The 23,036-nt window shown below is 35.1% G+C and overlaps 1 protein-coding gene across 1 annotated transcript in view; it reads right to left on the bottom strand.

Annotated features, from left to right (window-relative positions):
* LOC149797857 (uncharacterized) overlaps positions 1-23,036 on the bottom strand; it is a 75,598-nt gene that overhangs the window by 13,705 nt on the left and 38,857 nt on the right. The window contains exons 7-9 of the mRNA XM_089962878.1: positions 17,150-17,266; positions 12,537-12,711; positions 8,479-8,729 (exon numbers count right to left, since the gene is read on the bottom strand). Of these exons, the coding sequence (XP_089819004.1) occupies positions 8,537-8,729; positions 12,537-12,711; positions 17,150-17,266 (485 nt within the window). The 3' untranslated portion in view covers positions 8,479-8,536. The remainder of the gene's footprint in view (positions 1-8,478; positions 8,730-12,536; positions 12,712-17,149; positions 17,267-23,036) is intronic.

Here is a 23,036-nt window from a genome sequence, read left to right as displayed (position 1 = left end):
CTTCTGTTTCTAAGAACAGTTTGTGTTTCTAATAATAGATACTTGTCTATATTAAGCTACATTGGCCTTTCGGAGCTGAAATTCTGTTTAGTGTAAAATATACCATATTCGTCAAATACCATGATGTTAGTACTATTACTGATACTGGATTCATCGGAACAAAAATAAAACATTCCCTTTATTGCAGTCATACATCAAGGTATACACACAAGATGTACAAAAAACCAGTCACTGTACAGATTCTGCAATTCCAAGGAAAAACAATGTATTCTCAAAATTTCTTTCTTTAAAAATGATGCATATTAACCACCAAGCCACCTTACTCTTCCTTGCAAGAAGAAAATATGGTAGCTATTGTATTAAACTGTCAAGTTTTCACAACCTTCCAGTGGGTTACAAGGATACTTGGCCCTCTCATGACACCTAATCTTACATGAAAATATTCTGATCAACTAAAAGGCTTAATATGAAAGAAAATTTCAAGAAGTATTCCCCATCTGCAGTAACATTTGTTAAATGAAATAGGACCATTATTGTCTGTAAAAAGATCTTATGGTGGAGGTGCTAGGTCCACTTTATCCTGAGTAAAGTTTTATGGTGGAGGTGCCAGGTGTTCTGAGTGAGTTTTGTAGAGGGCCCAGGGCTCATATTAACAGTAAAGTTTTACAATGGAGGGAGCATAGCCTGTATTCTCAGTAAAGTTTTGTGATGGAGGTGTTGGGATCCTTATACTCAGCAAATTTATTTTATTAAGAGCCAGGCCTCACATTCTTAGTAAATTTATATTATTAAGAGGCCAGGCCTCACATTCTTAGTAAATTTATATTATTAAGAGGCCAGGCCTCACATTCTTAGTAAATTTATATTATTAAGAGGCCAGGCCTCACATTCTCAGTAAATTTTGTAGTATTTTGCAGTTGGTTATCAATACTTGTAATTATTATTCATGTCAAAGAAATGTGGAAAACAAGTGTAATTCTATTTTCTATCCAGTGTTTGTTTCTAATAAATTGGAAGACTGAAATTTTTGCAGTAATTTCAAACAATCAATACAAATGGAAGAAATACGGATGCAATGGTCTATTTCTGAACTGTGATACTTTCTGACTTCTTATTCTCAAAATGTTTTGAGCATGAAACTTGAGCTCAAAATCAAGCTTAAGTTCATTCTCAGACTAAATATAATTTTCAGACTCAAGATCATTCTCAGACTCAAGAACATTTTCAGACTCGATCATTCTCAGACTCAAGATCATTCTCAGACTCAAGATCATGCTCAGACTCAAGATCATGCTCGGACTTATGATCATTCTCAGACTCAAGATCATGCTCAGACTTAATAACAGAGTGAAAGATATGAGTTATCAAGATACAGAGTGAATGTTTTGAGCTATCAAGATACAGAGTGAATGATTTGAGCTATCAAGACAGAGTGAATGATGTGAGCTACCAAAATACAGAGTGAATGATGAGTTATCAAGATACAGAGTGAATGATAGGAGCTACCAAGATGCATAGTGAGTATTTTGAGCTATCAAGACACAGAGTGAATGATATGAGCTATCAAGATACAGAAGAGTGAATGTTTTGAGCTTTCAAGATACAGAGTTAATGATAGTCTCACTATAAGGCACTATACTCTATGGCTCCTACACACAGAAAGAGTATAAACTGTATAGTTCACCCCCATTTATCACACTGCCACTAGAATGGCACATAGGACTATTAAAATTAAAAGTGTTCTAAATACTAAATATTAACTTTGTACTAATGGACTGAGTGATAGATTCACACTGCCACTAGAATGGCACATAGCACTATTATAATTTAAAAGCTATTTTGAGACAATATATGTGTACAAGCAGATGCACATACATCTTGATACCTCAAATATCATGTGTTTAAATCAGTGGTCACTGATGTTACAGGTGAGTAACCTCAATTTTACAATTACATGGTTAAGGGATCAATTAAAAACTGATTATGAATGTTCTGGTTTTCTTTTTGGAAACTAACAGAAAATATATTGTTCTAGCACTGGTAGTTTACAAAATAATTTTACCTATTTTAAATTCAAATAATGAAATCTAGGTATGCCTATTAGTTGGAATTAATGGCAGTGTATAATTTCTGCTGTTTGAAGTTGTGTGTCCCCAAATAAATGTACATAGTGTAATGAACAAGAGGGGAAAATAAGCCTTAATTAAAATCAAGTTATAATAGTAAAAAAAATAATTCTGGATTATTCAGGAATAAGATTTATCAAGGACATCAGTAAAGAAAACTCTTATCTAAATATCAGAATAGCCCTTGCTGTGTCTACATTTAAAATAAATCATGCCATTATCTCTTGTACAACTAAAAGTTTAGGGAACTCCCCCACCCCATTTGAAAAAAGGGGGTAATTGTCTAAATAAGGAGTGATTTAATGATTAAGAAAGGCGTGTGTAAGTCTGATTTGGATTTTTAACTTAGCTTAACAATTTTTCAGTCATATTGCTATGATATCTGCAGTGTGGCAGTGCATAGTGATGTCTAGTACTGAGGCATCATGTTGCAGACATGTAGCATGATGTCCCACCCAGTCACATTATCCTGAAACCAGGCTGACCAGTCCCAACACTAACCTCTTAATGCTGGGTGCCAAACAAGGCAGCTGTTAGTACCATTTTTGTAAGTCTTTGGTATGACTCAGCCAGGGAACGAACCTGCGACCTCCTGCATCCGAGACAGATGTTCTAATCACTAGGCCACCGGAGCAATATTAAGAAAGGCAGACTTCAAAATGTGTGAAATTGTACACATTTTTGTTGATTTTGGGGGGCATTTTTTTAAACAGAAATTAGTGAGATACCTGGAGAGGTGAATTCTAGAATATATCCTGCTCATATCAGACCTATGATTCCTTTCTTGAAACTATTTTTGTCTTCAATGAATATGAAAGGACATCTAGAACATTCCCTTGCTTGCCACAATAAAAACCTGCTTTTGTTGTTATTAATGCCATTTAAAATTAAATATTGTGTGTAAAATATGCAAAATATACAGACATCCCCCGGTCAACATGAGCATAATTAGTATCCTTTTTTGCCAAATGTATCGTATTGTTCCTAGTTTTGTAATAATTGTCTTGAATGCACAATTTAATTACCTGAAATATTCATAAAGTTGATTGTTTGCAGATCTGGGAAATTTGTTTGAAAATGTTTCATTTAATCCCTTAAAATGTCAATAACAAAGAGAAAAGCTGTAAGTTAAATATTAAATGCATGCCAATTTTGCGACTTTACAAAAATCACATTTTTATTTGTAGTTAAAACTGTGCATTAGGATTATACTGCTTCCATGGATGGATCACAAGATTATATAGTTTCCATGGACAGATCATTCATCATTGGATGTGGTTTGTAGCAACCATAAAGTCAATGAAAGTCTGAACTCCGTTGAAAAATAATGATTTTACCATATTGAATAAGCTTTAAAAAATGCTCATAAATGCTGCTAATTATAATGTCATCTTTTTTTAAACCCGAAACTTTTGATGTCGGTGAAAAATAAAAAACTAGACAAATCTGAAAAGATCTGCATTCCCTAAGTATAAAATTGCATATGCAGGATTTTTGTTGTGAAGATGAATAGAAATTGCAATATTTACATCTTGTGAATTAAACAGAAAATCAAATGTATACTTTCTGTAATCTAACAACACACATACACACAAAATCATTACCCCAAAATGCATTCCAAATGAGTCATATGTAAAAGTGAAAGCACATAACTGTTACAAAATTTGGTACAAGTTGAAAAGAGTGCGCGAGTACAAATTAATTAAGAGTGCATGTAAACAGATCAAAGACTGACAGAGTGGAAAAGGTGAAGCATAATGTTTATCATGTGCAATCATTATGACACATGTTTAAAATAGGTATAACGTGATTATGTAAAAAATCATGTACAATCATTATGACACAATGTTTAAAATGGGTATAAGATGATTATGTAAAAAAATTGTAAACAGATTTTGTATAAAAAGATTTTGTAACCTTATGACAATTTTCTCAAAGTAGCTTTTATTATAGCTTCATAAAATAATTCTGATTCAATGGGACTCAAAATCTTGGACATCTGAGACAGAATAAAAATCACATGAACTAGAATGCATTAAACAGCTATATAAACTTTGGATAATTGTGTTGGTTTTGGAGGTCTGAGTGTATTTCCAGTCAAAAACATGGAATCTGCTAACATTGCATTGTAGTGTATATAGTGGTCATATAACACAGACCAAAATAATTAATTAGCAAAAATTTTGTTTTGAGCCTGCTTGAAATCAATAAGTAGACAATTGTAATCTTTCCTGGATCCCTGACATAACAATTAAAATTAAAATATAGACATAACAATTAAAACATATAGACATTACAATTAAAACATCTTTTCTCTTTCATAAATGACAAGTGAGGCAAAAACCAGTGTTTTCACATAGATACTGGAAAAACAGCCATTCTACATGGCTCTGTCAAATGATCCCCAAATATGGCCAGCTAAACATTTCCTTAATATCTCTGGTCCAATGATCACATAACATAAACCAATTAATGATGGAAAAATATGATACTGGTCAAATTGCAGTTGACTTCAAGCAGGTCACAGGTCTATATTGTAATTTGTTGTGTACAGCCAGTATGTTACACACTTCCATGCCATCCATGTTGGTAAATTCCATGATTTTGAAAGAGAATGTGTGTGAACCTCCCAACCTGATATCACTAGCCAAATGTCTGTCATGGGGTAAAAAGATCAGAGAAAACTCAGATCCAGTGAAACTTGAAAACAACCAATTTCAACATTTTAAAAACAAAAAAAAAGAAAATATCAAAACAAGAAATATGATTTGAGGACATGGATTTCAAAAACTAATGTGATATATCTAAAGACAATTAAGAATGCAGCAGCATATTTCGAAGTGAAACAAAAACTAAATCTATCAGCCTTGCACAGAACCAAGTGACAACTAAACTTGATCTCTGTCATCAATTCAAAGGTCCCTACTAAATTTATTTTCAATTCATGAAGTCCTTCAAAAATTCACAAACTGAATCAAAATTCATGATAAATGGGCTTAACAGACATGGATAGCAGACAGACTATGTTTGGAACATAAAAATTATGAAAAACAATGATGACAATTAATCAGAAATATACATTTACTTATTATATCCAAAATATGTCAAATTCCATTAAGTTTTAAATAGGTGCAACTATGTTTTGATACTACGACAACAACATAATGCATAAGAAGCTCTTCACATAAGAGTGATTACTGGAATAAAATTATTATTCTTGTGAGAATAACAATAGTAAGAGCTGTTCCATTTAAACATACATGGTACCCAGGGAAGGTAGTATTTTAAAAATATATGCCCGGGTACTTTGATTCACAGAGTTCCTATTAAAATGATAATTCTAAATTGCATCTATGGGTGAGTACTTCACTTTATAAGTGCCTTCCCTGGGTCCTATGTATGTTTTAATGGTACAGCCCTAAACTACCATTATCTATATTTAATTTATATCATGTACCCAACTTTCGTTATGATTGAGGGATGTGCCTACCTGATTTTTGTCATGTTGCTAAGAAGTAAACAAGGTTTTTACTTGAATTAAGTTCAAGACCTGACCTTATAAACCAGTTAGTGAATTTTTTCATTAGAATTATATTAGTTTCTGTTGCATCATAGATCAGGTGACAATTTTATATAATTAGAGGTTTTGTAGACAGTCTTCATTCCTGTTTTATATCAATCTTTGGGAACTTATAATCAGAGTTGATGGATGTTTTCATATATAATTTTATAGGAATCATTTATTTAAATAAATCATTGGAATTGCAAGGTGCTCATTGACTTTTTGGACTAAAACACTAATTTGGGATTATAGAGGACTCATTCAAAGACATTTTGGATTACACCATTGTAGTACATCAGGACAAAGAAGAATATGGAAATTCATGATTAGTTGGGATTTAATTCACAATACTGTGTCTCTTAAATTTTCAATTTGTGACTTAGAGAAATAAATTGTTTGTTGAACTTTACTAAAATTGTCGGTTTCATTTTCTTTCTGTTACTTAATTTAAGACCTAGAGTCATAACACTAAAATATTGTAAACAATGATTTTTCAAAACATAATGTATGTTGCTGGGTGAGACACTAAAACATAGTTCTTGACTCAAGTACAATATTCATGTGGTTTTTGTTACCCTAAAGCCTATTACCTTGTTTGAGAACCATCAAGAACCTTGTTCCCAGACTGAGAACCCACACCAATTTTGAGGCAGGAGTAGACAAGAACAAAGATGGCAGAACACACTGAGCATTGAGGTGTCATATTTTTTCCAAGATCAACTCAAGCTGTTACGGCAAGCATGCTCAGGAACAAGTGAGAGCATACAAAGTGTTCTTGGTGTTTGGGCAAAATACCTGAAACGGATACCCAAGGATGACTAATGTCTTGCTTGTTCTTTGAATCCTCCTTGCATATATATTTTAAGAAAATTAACAAAATAATCTTAATGATGCCACTGCATAAAGTGCAAGGAGAAAGTTCCATTTATGACTTGCAGTCTTTTAAAGCAACAAAAAATGACCTTGTAAGTCTTCTCAATGTGATCGTAATGAGGCCAGAAATGGTAAGTATCAAGATACATAGTGAATGTTTTGAGCTATCAAGACACAGAGTGAATGATATGAGCTACCACAGTGAATATTCTGAGCTATCAAGATACAGAGTGAATGATATGAGCTATCAAGATACAGAAGAGTGAATGTTTTGAGCTATCAAGACACAGAGTAAATGATTTAAGCTATCAAGACACAGAGTGATTGATATGAGCTACCAAGATGCATAGTGAATGTTTTGAGCTATCAAGACACAGAGTGAATGATCTGAGCTATCAAGACAAAGAGTGAATGATAAGAGCTACCAAGATGCATAGTGAATGTTTTGAGCTATCAAGACACAGAGTAAATGATCTGAGCTATCAAGACACAGAGTGATTGATATGAGCTACCAAGATGCATAGTGAATGTTTTGAGCTATCAAGACACAGTGAATGATCTGAGCTATCAAGATACAGAGTGAATGATGAGTTATCAAGATAAAGAGTGAATGATTTGAGCTATCAAGACACAGAGTGAATGATATGAGCTACCATAGTGAATATTCTGAGCTATCAAGACACAGAGTGAAAGATATGAGTTATCAAGATACAGAGTGATTGTTTTGAGCTATCAAGATACAGAGTGAATGATTTGAGCTATCAAGATACAGAGTGAATGATTTGAGCTATCAAGACACAGAGTGAATGATGTGAGCTACCAAGATGCATAGTGAATATTTTGAGCTATCAAGACACAGTGAATGATATGAGCTATGAAGATACAGCGTGAATGATATGAGCTATCAAGATACAGAGTGAATGATGAGTTATCAAGACAAAGAGTGAATGATATGAGCTACCAAGATGCATAGTGAATATTTTGAGCTATCAAGACACAGAGTGAATGATATGAGCTATCAAGATACAGAAAAGTGAATGTTTTGAGCTTTCAAGATACAGAGTTAATGATAGTCTCACTATAAGGCACTATACTCTATGGCTCCGACACACAGGATTAGAAAGAGTATAAACTGTATAGTTCACCCCCATTTATCACACTGCCACTAGAATGGCACATAGCACTATTAAAATTAAAAGTGTTCTAAATACCAAATATTAACTTTGCACTAATGGACTAAGTGATAGATTCTAAATATCCTACATCTGTACACAACAAATTTATATCAGTAATGTCTGATAAGACTGGTTGACCTTTAGTGACCAAGAATATGGCAGCTAAGTGTCTTTCCAATGGATATACTAAGGCAGCCAACCTGTGCTGACCAGGGTCTGTTCTAGGACATCCAATTAATTACAAAACTAATCCTAATTACTGGAAACAAAAATGTTACTAAAAAAATCAACAGAATAATGAGGCCTTCAAGCCCTACCTTTATTGCAATATTAAATTCGTCTCTTATTCATAAAATTTGCCCTTTCTTAAAAAATAGATGGAGGAATCCCCCCCCCTCAAAAAATGTTCAGCTTAGAATAGACCCTGGCTAACTCCTTGAATCTACAAGGATAAATGGTACTGAAACCTATTTAGTTCTTGAGTTACAAAATATGTGGAGAAAACCTACACTGTTTAGTATAAGCAGAACCATTTTTGTGTTAGTCAATTTATTTTATATTGTTTTAAACTTTACCATGATAATAAATAGCTAAAGTGTGAGATTTACTGTGAGCATTGCTGTGTCACATGGATAAGCATGGTGAGGTACAGCAGTCACTTTTCTTCTGGTGGCAGCCCTGGTCACATCAACAATGCTTAAGTTTTAAAACTCAGAAAATACGGCTATACTGACAAGCTTACATATATAAATGAGTCACCGGCTTCCACAGAATTTGTTTCTATACTTGATACTCTGGGGTCACAAATTGTAATAGCGACTGCATACTGGACAATCACTGTGGAATGACTGTATATGCCGCATTATGTCCACTCTTCTATTATGATGCTGTGAGAAGTAATGAACTATGTCCTGCATGGATTGTCCATTTGACTTCATGGTTTCTAAAACTTTCCTCATAGGGCCATGACCCACGATGCCTCTGTGGTGATACCTGGAAAGAAAAACAAGTTAATGTATAAAAGTTGTTGATATGGCTGCACAAGAAAGCTACAGTAATACTTTGCACTGAATTTTGCATTATTTTTTTAACATACCTTTAACAATCTGAGTCATTTTGCTACAATGTCTGCAATGTTGCAGTTTATAGTGATGTCTAGCACTGGGGCATCATGCTGCAGATATGTGGCATCATGTCTCACCCAGTCACATTATCCTGACACCAGGCCAACCAGTCCTAACACTAACCTATTAATGCTGAGCATCAAGTGAAGCAGCTGCTAGTTCCTTTTTTATAAGTCAACTGAGGTATGAACCCTCAACCTCCCACATCTGAGGTAGATGCTCTAACCACTTAGGCAACTGGAGTGGTTACCAATATTTTGGACCTTACAGTGTTATAGAAAGTGCCAAAGAATTGCCTATGCAACAATAGAGAATGAAATATTGAAAACAAAAATGATCTCCTGAATGGTTTTATGTAGATGCTCTACAGGTCAAAACTGGTCAAGATCCATTTGTATTGCTGACTGTCTTCTATTATTTATTTAATCACAAGTCAAAATTTCATGGTAGACTGGTTATTTCAAATTCATTCAAGATATTGCTGAAGTAAGCTAAAATACAAATTTTGATTAAAATTTTGTCCTATTTTCAAATTATTGTTTTATAAAGCAATTATGGAGTAAAACAACCCTAAATATGTGTTTTGTTCCAATCTTGTGGAAAGAACAAGTATAACATGAAATACATGGAGGTCATCTGCCAGAGATGTATCCCTATGACACATAAAATATGTTCTTTTCCCTGACTGACAACAGCACATGTATACAGATTTTTATAAAGTTATTGCTATCTTTTGTTACACTTTCAATGTGTTCTTATATCAACACTACCAATGAATTTAAAGCAACAAGTGTTTATAAAAGTTAAATAGAGTAAATTTAAAAATGTATGCTACTGGCCCTGGTACATGTATGATATTATCGTTGATACCAATGTTTCCTAGTAAAATATGCTCCTCAAGAACACTTACCCAAGAATTACTACTACTACCTCGCAAAACCACCATCCCAGATAATACTTTTAGTTAAAGGGAGCTAAAAGTTGTCTGCTGACCCTGGTGGCAGTTGGGAAGAATGATCTCCCCTTGATATAAGAATTGGCACCAAAATCAGTGAACTTCTCAGTTACTACTGGAGCGTAAGGCATATTCTCTATGGACATAACAGCATGGAGGTTGGGAGGGTGTATGTGTATTATGACTGAGTAAATATTCTCAAAGAAACACATTTTACTAGGAAAAATTGGTTTCTTCTTTACATATGTTACCCAATCAAAATACCAGGGGAGAATAGATAAGAGGTGAAGGGAGGTGCATCCCCTTACCATGGAGACACCATCTCCGGTCCTTAAGGTATGTGAGACAGCTTCTAGGTAACCCATCTGGAGGGGATTCCATCACTCAGGGAGTGGATTCAAATTGAGAGAAAAAAATCCCTCAAATCCAGTGGAAGTCATGAAGCCGCTTCTTAAGCTGTCAATTGACCTAAAGTCAGATCTAGCGAACTGCAAATATAGGTCCTACCAGATCAAACTGGGCTTTTGGGATGACAGATCTCTGAGATAAAAGCTAAAGAATGTGTATTCTGATCTCTATCTCACAGCCTGAAAAATGATGGTTAGAGAACAGTTTTGGTCAAATGCGAGGCTGGAGGCAGCTACCCTAACCTTGTGAGCCAAAATGCAATAAGTTCACTGAGCTGGGGTTATTTCTTGATATGCTGAGTGAATGACCCACTTAATCCAGGATATATTCTGTATTGATATATCCTCCTGTTTTTTTCTTAAGGTAAAACTAGGCATGATCTCCTCGATGCAGCAGCTCTGTTGTATTAAAACACTTCAAAGCCTGAACTGGGCCTTGCAGGTGGCCTTAAACTGATGCTTCCAGTTCCAGACTAGACAGAGGTTTCATCACAAAAGTTTGTTTAACAATGGAAGGAAGCCTGTTCATGGCAATGAAAGAGGATGCCATCATGAGCAAAACTTGCTGGAACATCATGTAATTTGGGTCTGCTGATAGGGCATGTATTACACTAATACAATGAGGAAGTTGGTCCTGCTGGTGAGCCAGAGATGCCCCTGATAGCAGTTCAAAAGGTGTCTTGTTCAGCCAGGTTAATACCCAAGATAGGTTCCACGTGGTAAGAGGTCTAATGGTTTTGGCTGTGTATACTCAAAGTTTGAAGAGAAGGTTGGACAAATCCATGTTTTGTATATCCTCTCTTCTGTGATGACAAAAGGTATCAGCAATCGAAGAGCGGTAAACTTTTCATTTACTCAGAGCTAACTTTCTCTCTTCAAAGAGCCAGAGGAGGAAATTAGCTATCTGTGGTATAGATGCCTAGAGATGTATGATGTGTCCTTTTGTGCACCACTGGGTGAAAACATGCCATTTGCCTTCGCATGCTTTCAGACTGGAGAGCCATCTTGTTTGAGTGATTCTCTGCATGATTGGTTGTGAGAATCATTTAATTCTAGAGCCTGTTTAATATGATCCAGACATGCAGATTCACTACCTCTGGGAGTGGATGAAACAGCTGCCACTGTGGTTGTTTGAGTAGATGATGGAGAATCCGAATTTTCAGCTGCAAGATTGATGAGGTGATTGATCCATGACTTCTTCCCTTTGAGTGTGCAATGAGGATCAGAGGAAACATTGGTTTGCTTGCTTTCTGCTTTTGGTAGTAGTGGTGTTGTAGAATGGGCAAATCCATCAAGGCCATTCAAATCAATCGATAGGATGTCAACTGCCCAGGCTTTTGGGTTGGGGACTGGACAAAAAAGGTTGGGTATTTGTTATTCTGTTCTGTCACAAACAAGTTCACCAATGATCGGTCCCATTGGGTACATATCTGAATGAAAACTGAGGGATGGAGAGTCTATTCCATCTGTATTAATTGATTGTTCTGGGACAAAGAATTGGCTAGTACATTTAGGTGTCGTGGGATATGACAAATGTGTACATGGATTTGTTGTTGACAACACCACTGAATAAAGTCTCACATCAGGACACAAATGTTAGGGGACTTGGTTCCTCCCTGTCATCAGAGATAAATCACCACTGTAGAGTCGTTGATCAGTGTGTTTTATCCACTTTGGTTTGTGTCAACTGTGGCTTTTGATTGGTGGAACTTCAATATTGTGGCTTTTCAGAGATTTGGGTCTTATGTGTGGCCCATGTTTCCTTTTGTTGACTTTATCATAATATCCCTGTATTGACATTATGGTTGCAGGGAAGGGAAATTGGTGTCCTTGGTGGCTAGTTTGTGGACTTCTTCAATCTGGCCATTAAACTGAAGGTTAGAGGATAAAGGCTGTGCTTATAGCTTGGCCTTATTGTGATTGTTAGGGAAAGCGGAGGTAGAGCAATGAGTCACGTTTCACTAAATGTAAACTGTAGCTGCAGTTACATACGCCAAAATGCCATGCTTGAGACTGACTCACCCTGAGAACTTGGAGTGGGAGAGGATAAGCTACACTCTGCTTGTAAGAAGATAGCCATAGAGATGAAGTTCAACATATCACCCGCAGCAATGATTGGGTGCAGTGACTGCTGATGTTATAAGGTATTGGGTCCAACACATGAGATTTTGGAAATACTATGTGAACAACAAAAAGATGACAAGCAATTATACTCTGATCAGGCTTGGCAGTCTGACATTTTATTCTATGACTTCAATTTTACAAAACACCATCATGTTGTAGGGTTTCAGCCAGAAGAATATTATATACTTACTCAAAATTTTCAAGGTCACATCTTGCTATATGAGCAGCTCCCAAGCCAAGGCCCATCCAGCACTTGCTTTCACCATGAGTGGTCGGATCCCCGAGCTTCACTAAATCTGTAATTTGCTGATAGGAGTGATATTGATTAAACCACTGGTCTAATGACAAGGTGCAACCATCAGATGCTGGAAAAGAGTTTAGAAAAGTGAGCATAAGTTCTTGTCAAACCTGCATTAAGCAGTCATCTCATTTTAGTGAACTCTTTGGTGACCTACTTTAATACAGAGTCTTTTCCTCCATAAATTGACTGCAGGGACCTTGAGTGATTGTTTAAGAGGTGACCTTTTGACTGTATATGTTGGCTTAAACAGTGCTGAATATATCAATGTATTCAGTGCTAATAATGTATGGAAAATGCCTGTTCAACAAGTGCAATAAATGCTGTGAATGCCTCTTTCCCTACCTCTCTTCATCCCTCTACAATACTAAATGTTACTGGTTTTCATGTAAATTCACAAAACCCAGTGGAATAATTTCCCCATAATGTAAACTGGTACAACATATATACATATACTCTGACTCTAGATTCACCCCACTGGGCTGCAAGGAGTGGTCAGTGGGTAAAATACACACAAATATGATCAATTACAACCAGAATACTTTGAAATGAAAATCTCTTAGAATCAATTAACAACCATTTTTCAGTCATCAAAGACAACATCAGATATACAATATATACTGGCCCCAACATCCATATCCTGCGCCTCTCTACAACTTAGCTCCCAGGTCATTACATGAAAAAATTTAGATCTATATACCATATCCAAAATGAACCAAACTCTCTCTGTATATATGTATGTGTGTGCGCACACACACACACATGCACACACATACACAGAGCACAAAATAATCAATTCTGATAAAAGTGCTTTGGGTCTGATTAGCAAGTCTTTGTCTTGCTCTGAAATAAAAGTAATATAATTGAAATTAAAAAACCTGATGGAAATATAGTTAAAAAGGCTTCAGCTTCAAAAAGATAAAGATGAAAGACAAATGCATTTTCAGAAAGAAGGAAGAGAGAGACAAATGCAAATGCAGTTGCAGAAAGAGGAAAGGGAGAGAGATAGAGAAGATAGGTAAATGCAAATGAAAAAAGAGATGGAAATACAGAAAGAATAAGAAAGGGAAATGCAAGATAGATTAAAGAAGTTTTAGAATTAGCATGTTGAAAGCACTTTCTCCCCCTTTACATTCAAGTTTTGATGTTACCAGAAATATTAGGTTAGTACCCACTTTTAAAGAAAAATCACTTCAATACTTTCCTCATCATGAGAAAATTGATGAAAACTGAAATGGCCAAGAGAACATTGGTCTCAATTATTGACAAAGCTCATGAAGTCTACACTTTACTCACAGTACAACAAGGTGATAATTATGACGTGGTTAAGGACTGTATCTTAAAGGATTATGAGTTGGTACTTGAGGCATATCGACAAAGGTTTAGAAACTGTAAAATAGAAACTAGACAGACCCATGTCAAACTTGCAAGAGAAAAAGAACAACTGTTTGATAGATGGTGCTAAGCCAAGAAGGTTGTTCAAGATTATGATAATTTCAGACAATTACTATTAGTTGAAGAGTTATAGAATTATGTCCATTGTGACCTATTTTGATGAGCAAAAGGCCAAAACTTTAGAAAATGCTGCTCATACAGTGGACGATTATTCCTTGACTCACAAAGTTTCATTTGTCAATATGTCTTCCTCTCAGCAGTGTTTTTTAATTAAAAATCCATATCAATCTTGTACGAATACTTACAAATCTTGACTTTTAGGAATCAAACTTCTGATAAGACTGATCAGAAATTATTGTCTCTTCCTACATGCACTTATTGCAAGAAGAAATGGCACATTATTTCTGATTGCTACAGACTGAAAAGTAAGCAACAGAATAAATATGCCAAATAAAGAATATGAATAAATAAAGGTTCCAACTGCCCTTATTTCTAAAAGGTCAAAGTCACTGTCATGTGTTAAAAGCAATACATCTGTTGTGTCAAGCAAACCCCAGTCTGATTTTATCATGAAGAATTATGAGCCATTCATGTCAAAAGGTTCTGTATCACTTGTTGGTGATTCAGCAAAGCCTATCTCTATTAAAATATTATGGGACATGGAAATTTCTCAGAGTTGTTTATTTTCATGTACTTTGCCATCATATGAAATGTCTTCTACTGAAAGTGAACTTATTCAGGGAGTAGAGTGCAACTTTGCTAATGTTTCTCTCCCTTTTGTAAACTTTGTCTGACAGTTGGAACAGCATTATCTTTATCCATTCATTTATTAATAGGCGATGACCTAGCTGTAGATAAGGATGTAGTTAGTCTGCTTTAAAAGGTTCATCCTATCGAGATTAAAATCCCTGATTTATACTCAGCTTGTGCAGTTACTAGAGCTATGGCAAAGAAAGTTCTTGAGAATGATGCTGATCAGGAAAGAATATTTGACACATTTACTTGACACATTTTTTTGTCAGGCTTTTGATAAGGTCACTTTTGCTCAATGTATTGATCAAGCAAGAGGTATTGATTACGGTGACCCTATTCTTGTTACTCTTTATCCTAGTTAGGGTGACAAAAGACAATCACTCATTGTAGAATAGAAACAAGATCCTGAGATCTCCTGCTTGGTTCAGAGGGCTATTAGCAAAACTGAAGCTATAAAAGTAGCAACTGGTTATTTTGCAAAAAGAAGGGGTCGTTATGAGAAAATGGAAACAACCTGAGGTACTTGCTGACGATGAGTGGTCAGTGAGCTATCAATATGGTCCATAAGTCATAACAGGAAATTTTTAGTCTAGCCCATGAAACTCTTTTGCCTGGTCATTTAGGAGTCAATAAAACTTTATACAAGATCCTGAATCATTTTTGTGGCTGAAAATTAAGCGATGTCTGTAAATACTAAAGATATTGTCATACTTGTCAGACTGTAGGATAACTCAGAAGATGCCTAAGGATCATCTACAACCTATTCAAGCATTTGACAAATGATTTAGCAGAAAAATGGTAGGCTGTCTCTTTCCTAAAACAAGTCAGACAACCAATACTTGTTGACCATTATGTATGCATCCACAATTTACAACAGCAATTCCTTTGAGGAATATTAAAACTAAAACCACAGTGAAAGGTTTGATAGATAAAGTTGTTTTACAAATTTAGCCTTCCCAAATCTGTCCAATCTGATCAAGGTCAAATTTTATGTCTGGAATTTTCCAGCAAGTTATGCATTAGGTATCCAACAGTTTCAGTCTTTTGCATATCACCTTGAAAGTCAAGGGCATTCATTTGCTGTTGTTTGCTGTTAGTGAATCAGTTCAAGAATCATTAGGTTTTTGTTCTTTTGAACAAGTGCTTGGACATACTGTCCATGGAGCACTGAAGTTACTAAAACAGAACTTCTTTCAAATGAAGATTCAGAAATTAATCTTCTTGACTATGTCTCTGATTTCAATATAAGCTCATTAAGTAACAATAACTAATCTCCACTCTACTCAGTCAAAAATGATATTTAAGAGTTTTCAACCTGGTGACAGAGTTCTGGCTCTCTTGCCCTTGTCCCCCCCCTCCTCTTCAGGCTAAGTATCATGGTCCTTATATAGTTGAAATGAAAATAAGTGACTTAAATTATATCATTACCACTCTTGAAAGACAAAAACAGAAACAACTTTGCCATATAGATATGTTAAAGGAGTAGGTTGACAAAGAGCCCTGTTAATCATTCAGTCAAATTAGCTGTACCTGTCCCACATAGTGAGGACTTTGGTGATAGCATGCAATTGGACTTTTGTGACTTTGGTGTAACCAATCTTCAGAATGCAGAAATATTGAATAATCCAGACCCGATACTTTCGCATCATTCTGTGGCCACATGAAAAGAGTGAACTAAAACAACTATGTGTGAACATCAGCACTAATATTACTTGTCATTTCTATGGCAACCAAAATAAATCTATAACTATCTATCATTTTCAGTATGATTAGTATTGGTTCCTTATTAATGAACTATAAATAAGTGAATGGAATTATATTTTATATGGAGACCATTTGTGAATAATAACACTAAGAAATACTACATCATCTAAATATTGTAACATACAGATAGACATGTTTGAAAATAAAGTTTTAATTATCTAGCATAGGCGTAAAAGTAATGAACTGAGTAAATAATTGATGTAGTAAAAAAAACAGTCCATGTACACATTCTGAAAAAGGGCTGTTCCATTTAAACATACATGGTACCCAGAGAAGGCAGTTCAGATCAAAATGATAAGAAAATTATAAACTGCATCTATGGGCGAGTTCCCCACTTTAAAAATGCCTTCCCTGGGTCCCATGTATGTTTTGATGGAACAGACCTAACTATATTTGATGAGAAAGTATGCATTATATTTTTTTATCAAACAAATACATTTCCACCCTTTCTCAAATAAAAATATCCTATAAAATACCCTCTGAAGCAGAGATTTGTAAATAGCCTGCTCAGTAAATTTGTCACACTTAATTTGCTATTTACACTTAGCAAAATTTTAAGATGGATGGATGTATGTATGAGCATATGTTCATACCCTGCCTGGCTTGCAGCCGTGTTTGGTAAGCAGGTGGTTCTTGGGGTGCATGCTGCCTTGGTGAAGAAACTTCTGTAGGTCCATTCAACTGATTATGAATGGGATGCAAGTGTGGACCTAAAAAGAAAAGAAAAAAAAAACACTTGATGATTTAAAAAATCAAAATAAATTCTTGTTAATCAGAGTTCCTTATATCCCACTGTTGTATTAATGCAGAATGGATAGGGACCAAGTGTATACAATTCTTTTGGGAAAATTCTAATTAAACAAGACACCGGATTATGCAAAGACTGCTCACCTATCTGGCATCAGCCTAATATACATGAAATCACTGAATAATCACTCAAGAAATCTGGGTTAGTAAGAAGCTTTCTGTACATTTTTTATAGTTATGTTGGCTGGTTATGAAATGTATTCATAGAACCAAAGAAAATGCCAAACTTTAACAATGTGAGACAGATAGATGCACTGACACAGAATAACCCTCTGTATCCTATCATGATGGATTATGCAGTTTCTCAGGCCAAAATATCTTTTTGTAATATGTTAGATCAACTTCATTATATATTAAAAAAATTAAAAACCTTCACACTAGGATATTTTCTATCAAGTTGGGTCAAATTCTGCTAAGTAGTCTTTTTCAGAATGTTATTTAGAGATTTCCTATTTTAGTTGCTGTTGTTGTTGTTGTTGTAGGGTTTAACGCCATTTTTCAGCACATGATAGGCTATACATGGCGGCCAGTATTAATGGTGGAGGAAGAACCTGGGAAAACCCCGGAAAGAACCAACGACCCATGAGAAGCTACTGGCAAGCTTTCTCACATACCCACACTGGCTGAATCTGAGACTCGAACCCATGCAGACAGAGGTGATATGGCAGTGATCCGTAATGGAAAGCGCGTTATACCACTTGGCCACTCGGGGCCCCTCCTATTTTAGTAACAGTGGTTGCATTGGATGGATGATCTCTTTCATTTCGGACAACTTACAAGTCCTTTATACATGGATACTTTCTGTCAAAATACATCAATTATATTAATTTTGTTATTTTAGCAATGGCTGCATCAAGGGTACAACCGAATTCAGGGTTGCATCTAGGATTTGATAAATGTGGGTACTTGCCCCCACTGAATCTGAAAAAAGGGGGGGGGGGGCAATGTAGCCGGGGGTGGAGGGAGCCTTCCAGTATGGTGTAAAAAAAAATCAATGTATTCAAAAAGAGCAATAGCAAGTATAAAAAGTGCATTAAATGCATATCATGTCTTCTGTATATTATAGTATAACACTTAAAACTGAAATCAAAGTCTTGTGTTTTCTAATAACAATATTATATCTATACACTAACCATTAAAGAATCAAACCATAGACTGCAAATAGTGTCACTCTTCTGGACAATCTTAAAAAAGTTTCATGTACTTCCTGCATGTCACATGCTCAATTCTGATTGGTTGCAAATCCATACTAAGAAAGATCAGAAGAGCACCTATTTTCCCTTCATGGATGACAAATAATAATTTTTAAGGAAAAGTCCAAAGCTCAAAATGAATTAGGTTAAATATATATATACAGTTTCTATAACAGTTAAGTTTTTACTGGAACATATATACATCTGCATCCAGACAGACTGTAATTGTGACTGCATTATTCTGTAAATTTGATCACTATTTCCTAAATAGCCTCCAGTCCTTCCTCATCCTCCACTCTACCAATGCCTTGTTAAAGTTGAAGTCTCTCACAGGAGGTTCTTCAACGAAATCATCATGAGTCTGTTGAGAACCCTTTCTCCTAGATGACTTCTTCCTGCAGTTTTGTTTCAATTTTGATTGCTGAATCCTTTCTCACAGTCAGCAGTTTGGTGTGGCATAACCATGCCCACTGATGCCGATATGAAGAAGATTTGGAAATGTGTCTGCATGATGTTGATGTACAATCACACAAAGTCAACACATTTTGTCTCTAGGGTACATTTCTCTTTTAATGATAGTCTTAGGAAGAGGCCACTGTCAAAACATGTCTTGGGTCACACATAAATGACCATCTTCTTGGTAGTTGAAATATCTTTACTCTCATCAATTAAGATCCTAATGAATGGACTACATCGTACTTTCTGCATTAACTCAGATTCTATCACTTGCTATGCAATCCTGGAAAAAAATTAAGCTCAATGTTAAATTAAAGTATTAAAGTATTATCAGTATTATTATTATTTTATTATTAAAGTATTTGAAAAATGTAAAACAAATATATTATTAAAAAAACCCAAAGTAAAATGACCAAAATCAGATGCAAACTGTGCAAGAACCTTAACCTAAGACCATGGAGTGTCTAAGGATGATGTCACGTGATAATTCGTTCATTTTAAGAAACCCCATCAAGGTGTTAAATGCTAAAGTAATATGGAACTACAGTCTCTCTCTGTTAAAGTCATTCAATTATAGTAATGAAGGAAGCGATTATGCCTGTCTGTATATGATGATTTTAAAAAAAAAAAAACATTGGTTTTATATACATCACTGATGGGTCCCTACATATGCACAGTTGTGATATAAGCAGATCAGGGTCAATGTCATTTGCTGCAATGATCATCAGAGCAAATAATAATAATAACTCGTTTACTAAAGCATTATATAATTTTCAAGCAGTGGGATTTGTCTGACTACTGTACTGTATCACGATGTTGACAGCTACTCCTTATATGCCCAGGAAATTATTCAAACAGTGACTGTATCATCATTTCAAACAACGGAAAACTTGTTACAGTGATACTGAAATGTGACCTGTCTGGACAGGAAAGAATTTCATGACAAAAGAAACAGGTACGAATAATCCAGATCGATTAAAAAAGTAAAACATTATCCACCATTAAATGTTGACAGTAAGTTACGACAACTAGCTACCGAATTCAATTTCATTGGGCATTCACGATGCCAGGTGTTATTTTTAGTAACACAGTGATTCCTCAAGATATGCACTGATTGGAACCTAACTGATCATGTTTTAGTTGCTTGTTAGTAATCGCCACTTTTCCATCTAAATTTCAAGAACAAATGTAAATAAAATAAAAGAACTTACCTGAAATTCCTCTACAGAAGCCCTTGACAAATATGTTGCATTTTCTTCAACTCTCATGCTGCCAGCAGCATCACCCAGAAAGTCAACAAAATCCAACAGCGAGCCATATTTGAGAGAAGCAATATTCTCCTTCGCCAAGTAATAGGCAACTGACATAGCATGAATAAGTGATTTAGATTTCTTGCTGATAGCTGCCATGCATGTAGTTTTAAGATTTTCACTTAGTTTCAAATTCTTAATTGCCTGTTTGTGAGCTTGTAATTCACCATGTCTGTCAAGGGTTGATGTCCTGAAATTAGCATTTCCAAGTGTGAAAGAATTTTTTTGCCAGTTTTTACACACCAGCTGCAAAGCATCTCATTTTTTTTCATTCATTTCCAACCATGGTCGATTTTGTTTCCAGTCTGAATTGAAAGAGTACTTTTTTTTTCTTAGCGTCAGATGGACAATTATTTTCATCGCTGCCATCTTTAAGCACATCATCACTAGCATCGTCCAATAATGGATTAGCCTGAGGAAGTGTTTGTTTGCTGTCATTGTGCCTATTGACAGAAACTTCTGCACCCTGACTGTTATTAGAAGAGTTACTGCTAAAATAATGAAAAAGTGTCCAAGTTTTAACTTATTTAGCAATTTAACACATTGTCCCACCAAGCCAGCCTCTGTATCAAACATGCTCTTCTGACCTTTGTTTTTAACCAATCAGAATTGAGTACATGACACACAGAAATACGTGACATATTTAGAACTATACAAGTAGAACATATTCTCCGAGAGTGAAAACTGGGAATTTTACAGCAAAATAAAATAAAATAATGCATTCTTAAAATTAAAAAAAGTGCACAATTCTTATTTTTTGCATGATTTTACCTGCATAGAATTGGAAATCTTGCAGGAAATCTTAAACTGGGGTGGGGGGAAAATTTGCATGATAGTGTATCCTAGATGCAACTCTGCAAATTAATGACCTTTATGCCAAGTTGCTTTCTGTCAAGTTTGGGTTTTTGGAAAGATGTTTGAATCTGCTTTCCTACTTTTAGTTACACAGTGAATCAATATCGTTTGTATAAATTTTAAGGTCTTCAAGCCAGCACTCTTTTTTGTCAAATCTGGTCAAAAATTATCTTGATAGTTTTTGAGAAAAGATCGCTTCAAATCTAGCTGAAATAAAAAATATAAAAGATGCCTGATGACAAAACAATGCATCATGGACAGTAAATGCCAGATGCAGTGACATAACTTCAAGCTCCATTGGTCTTCTGGCCTGTTGATCTAAGAGGAATTTTAAAAAAAATATGTTCACTTCTAGTGCTTTTCTCCATATATTAGTGTTAGAAGAATAAGCAAACATTTTACCCTTTGACCTTTGATTTCCATGAAACTGGTATGTTCCGTCTCTGTTCAAATTGTAAATGTTATTAGTGACATCTCAGAAATAAATGTGCCAAATTTCATGTTCACCATAACAGTAGTTGTTATACTGAACAAATGCAATGTGCATTTTCAAAATAGCTCACTTTTCTTCATGGAGAAAGGGCTTGGCTTGCATGGGATTTATCTACTAATGAATACTCTTCTGCAGGGAAAAAACATAATAATTATTTAAAAGGACCGTTTTGATACTTGCAAGTTAAATGTTTCAGCTATACAACTAAAATTATATTGTACAACAATAATACCTATGTGGCCAATCGGGGCTAATGTACAAATATTATATACACTTAAGAAAGTGACAGGTGTAAGGTGACGTTGTTTGCATTTGCAACATGCACAATGGAGAGAACTGCAAGCTCCAATTGGTCATTTTCACTTTCTGGACTTCAAAAGTGAAGTGTAAAGAAAATAAGCTGAGAACTTTTTTATTTTATTTTATATATTTTGTCATTCATTTATTGCACTTTCAGAAGCTGCTATTGTCTAGTCTGGAGAACTCATTTTCCCTCTTAATAGCTGCTAAAGATAGTGTTCTTCAGATAAATTCAGGCTGACAATTTGAGCATAAACGAGCAAACATATTGGTTCATTGTGTACTTAGATCATATTCAATTTCCACAAGTATAATATCTAAAGAAATCTGAGCAACTGATAGTAACATAGAAGTAGGCCAACATTCTCTCCACTGTGCATGTTGCAAATGCAAACAACTTCACCTTACACCTGTCACTCTCTAAGAAACCCATACTGTCTGTAAAGTGACCCTTGAAATCTGACTACATGAGATGCTTGAAATCTGACTAAATCAGATGCTTGAAACTTGTCTGTAAAAGATGCTTGAATTTGGCAACACCAGATTCTTGACATCTGATTACTTCAGATGCTTGAAATCTGACTACATCAGATGCTTGAAATGTGACTACATCAGATTCTTGAAATCTGACTACATCAAATGCTGGAAAATTGACTTCAGATGCTTGAAATCTGACTACATCAGATACCTAAAATTTAATTACAAGCAACTATGTTTTAATTTTAATGAATCATCAAGACATACAAGTGAACAGACAACAGTAAATAAGCATTTTTATTATCACTTCTTGTTCTTGTGAAAGCTTAAAATCTTATCAACCAAAATAGGAACTAAATGCTTTCAGACTGGTGTATAAAAACAATTACTAACTGCAGTGTAAACCAAACCTTAAACTTATGATTTACAAAGGGAGTGTATGTACATATACATTAAAGACTAAAGAAGCAGGATTCTATGAAACTTATTTTTAATCTTCAACAGTATAAAAAGCCCAAATGTATTTTTACTATACAATTCTGCTGCATGATTAGCAATTTATTTGGTGTGAAAGTATTAACCTTGCTAA

This window comes from Sinohyriopsis cumingii, chromosome 6 (genome assembly GCF_028554795.1).
Source record: "Sinohyriopsis cumingii isolate HCF-2022 chromosome 6, ASM2855479v2, whole genome shotgun sequence".
NCBI classification, from domain to species: Eukaryota; Metazoa; Mollusca; class Bivalvia; order Unionida; family Unionidae; genus Sinohyriopsis; species Sinohyriopsis cumingii.
This window is presented reverse-complemented; position numbering and strand designations above follow the sequence as displayed.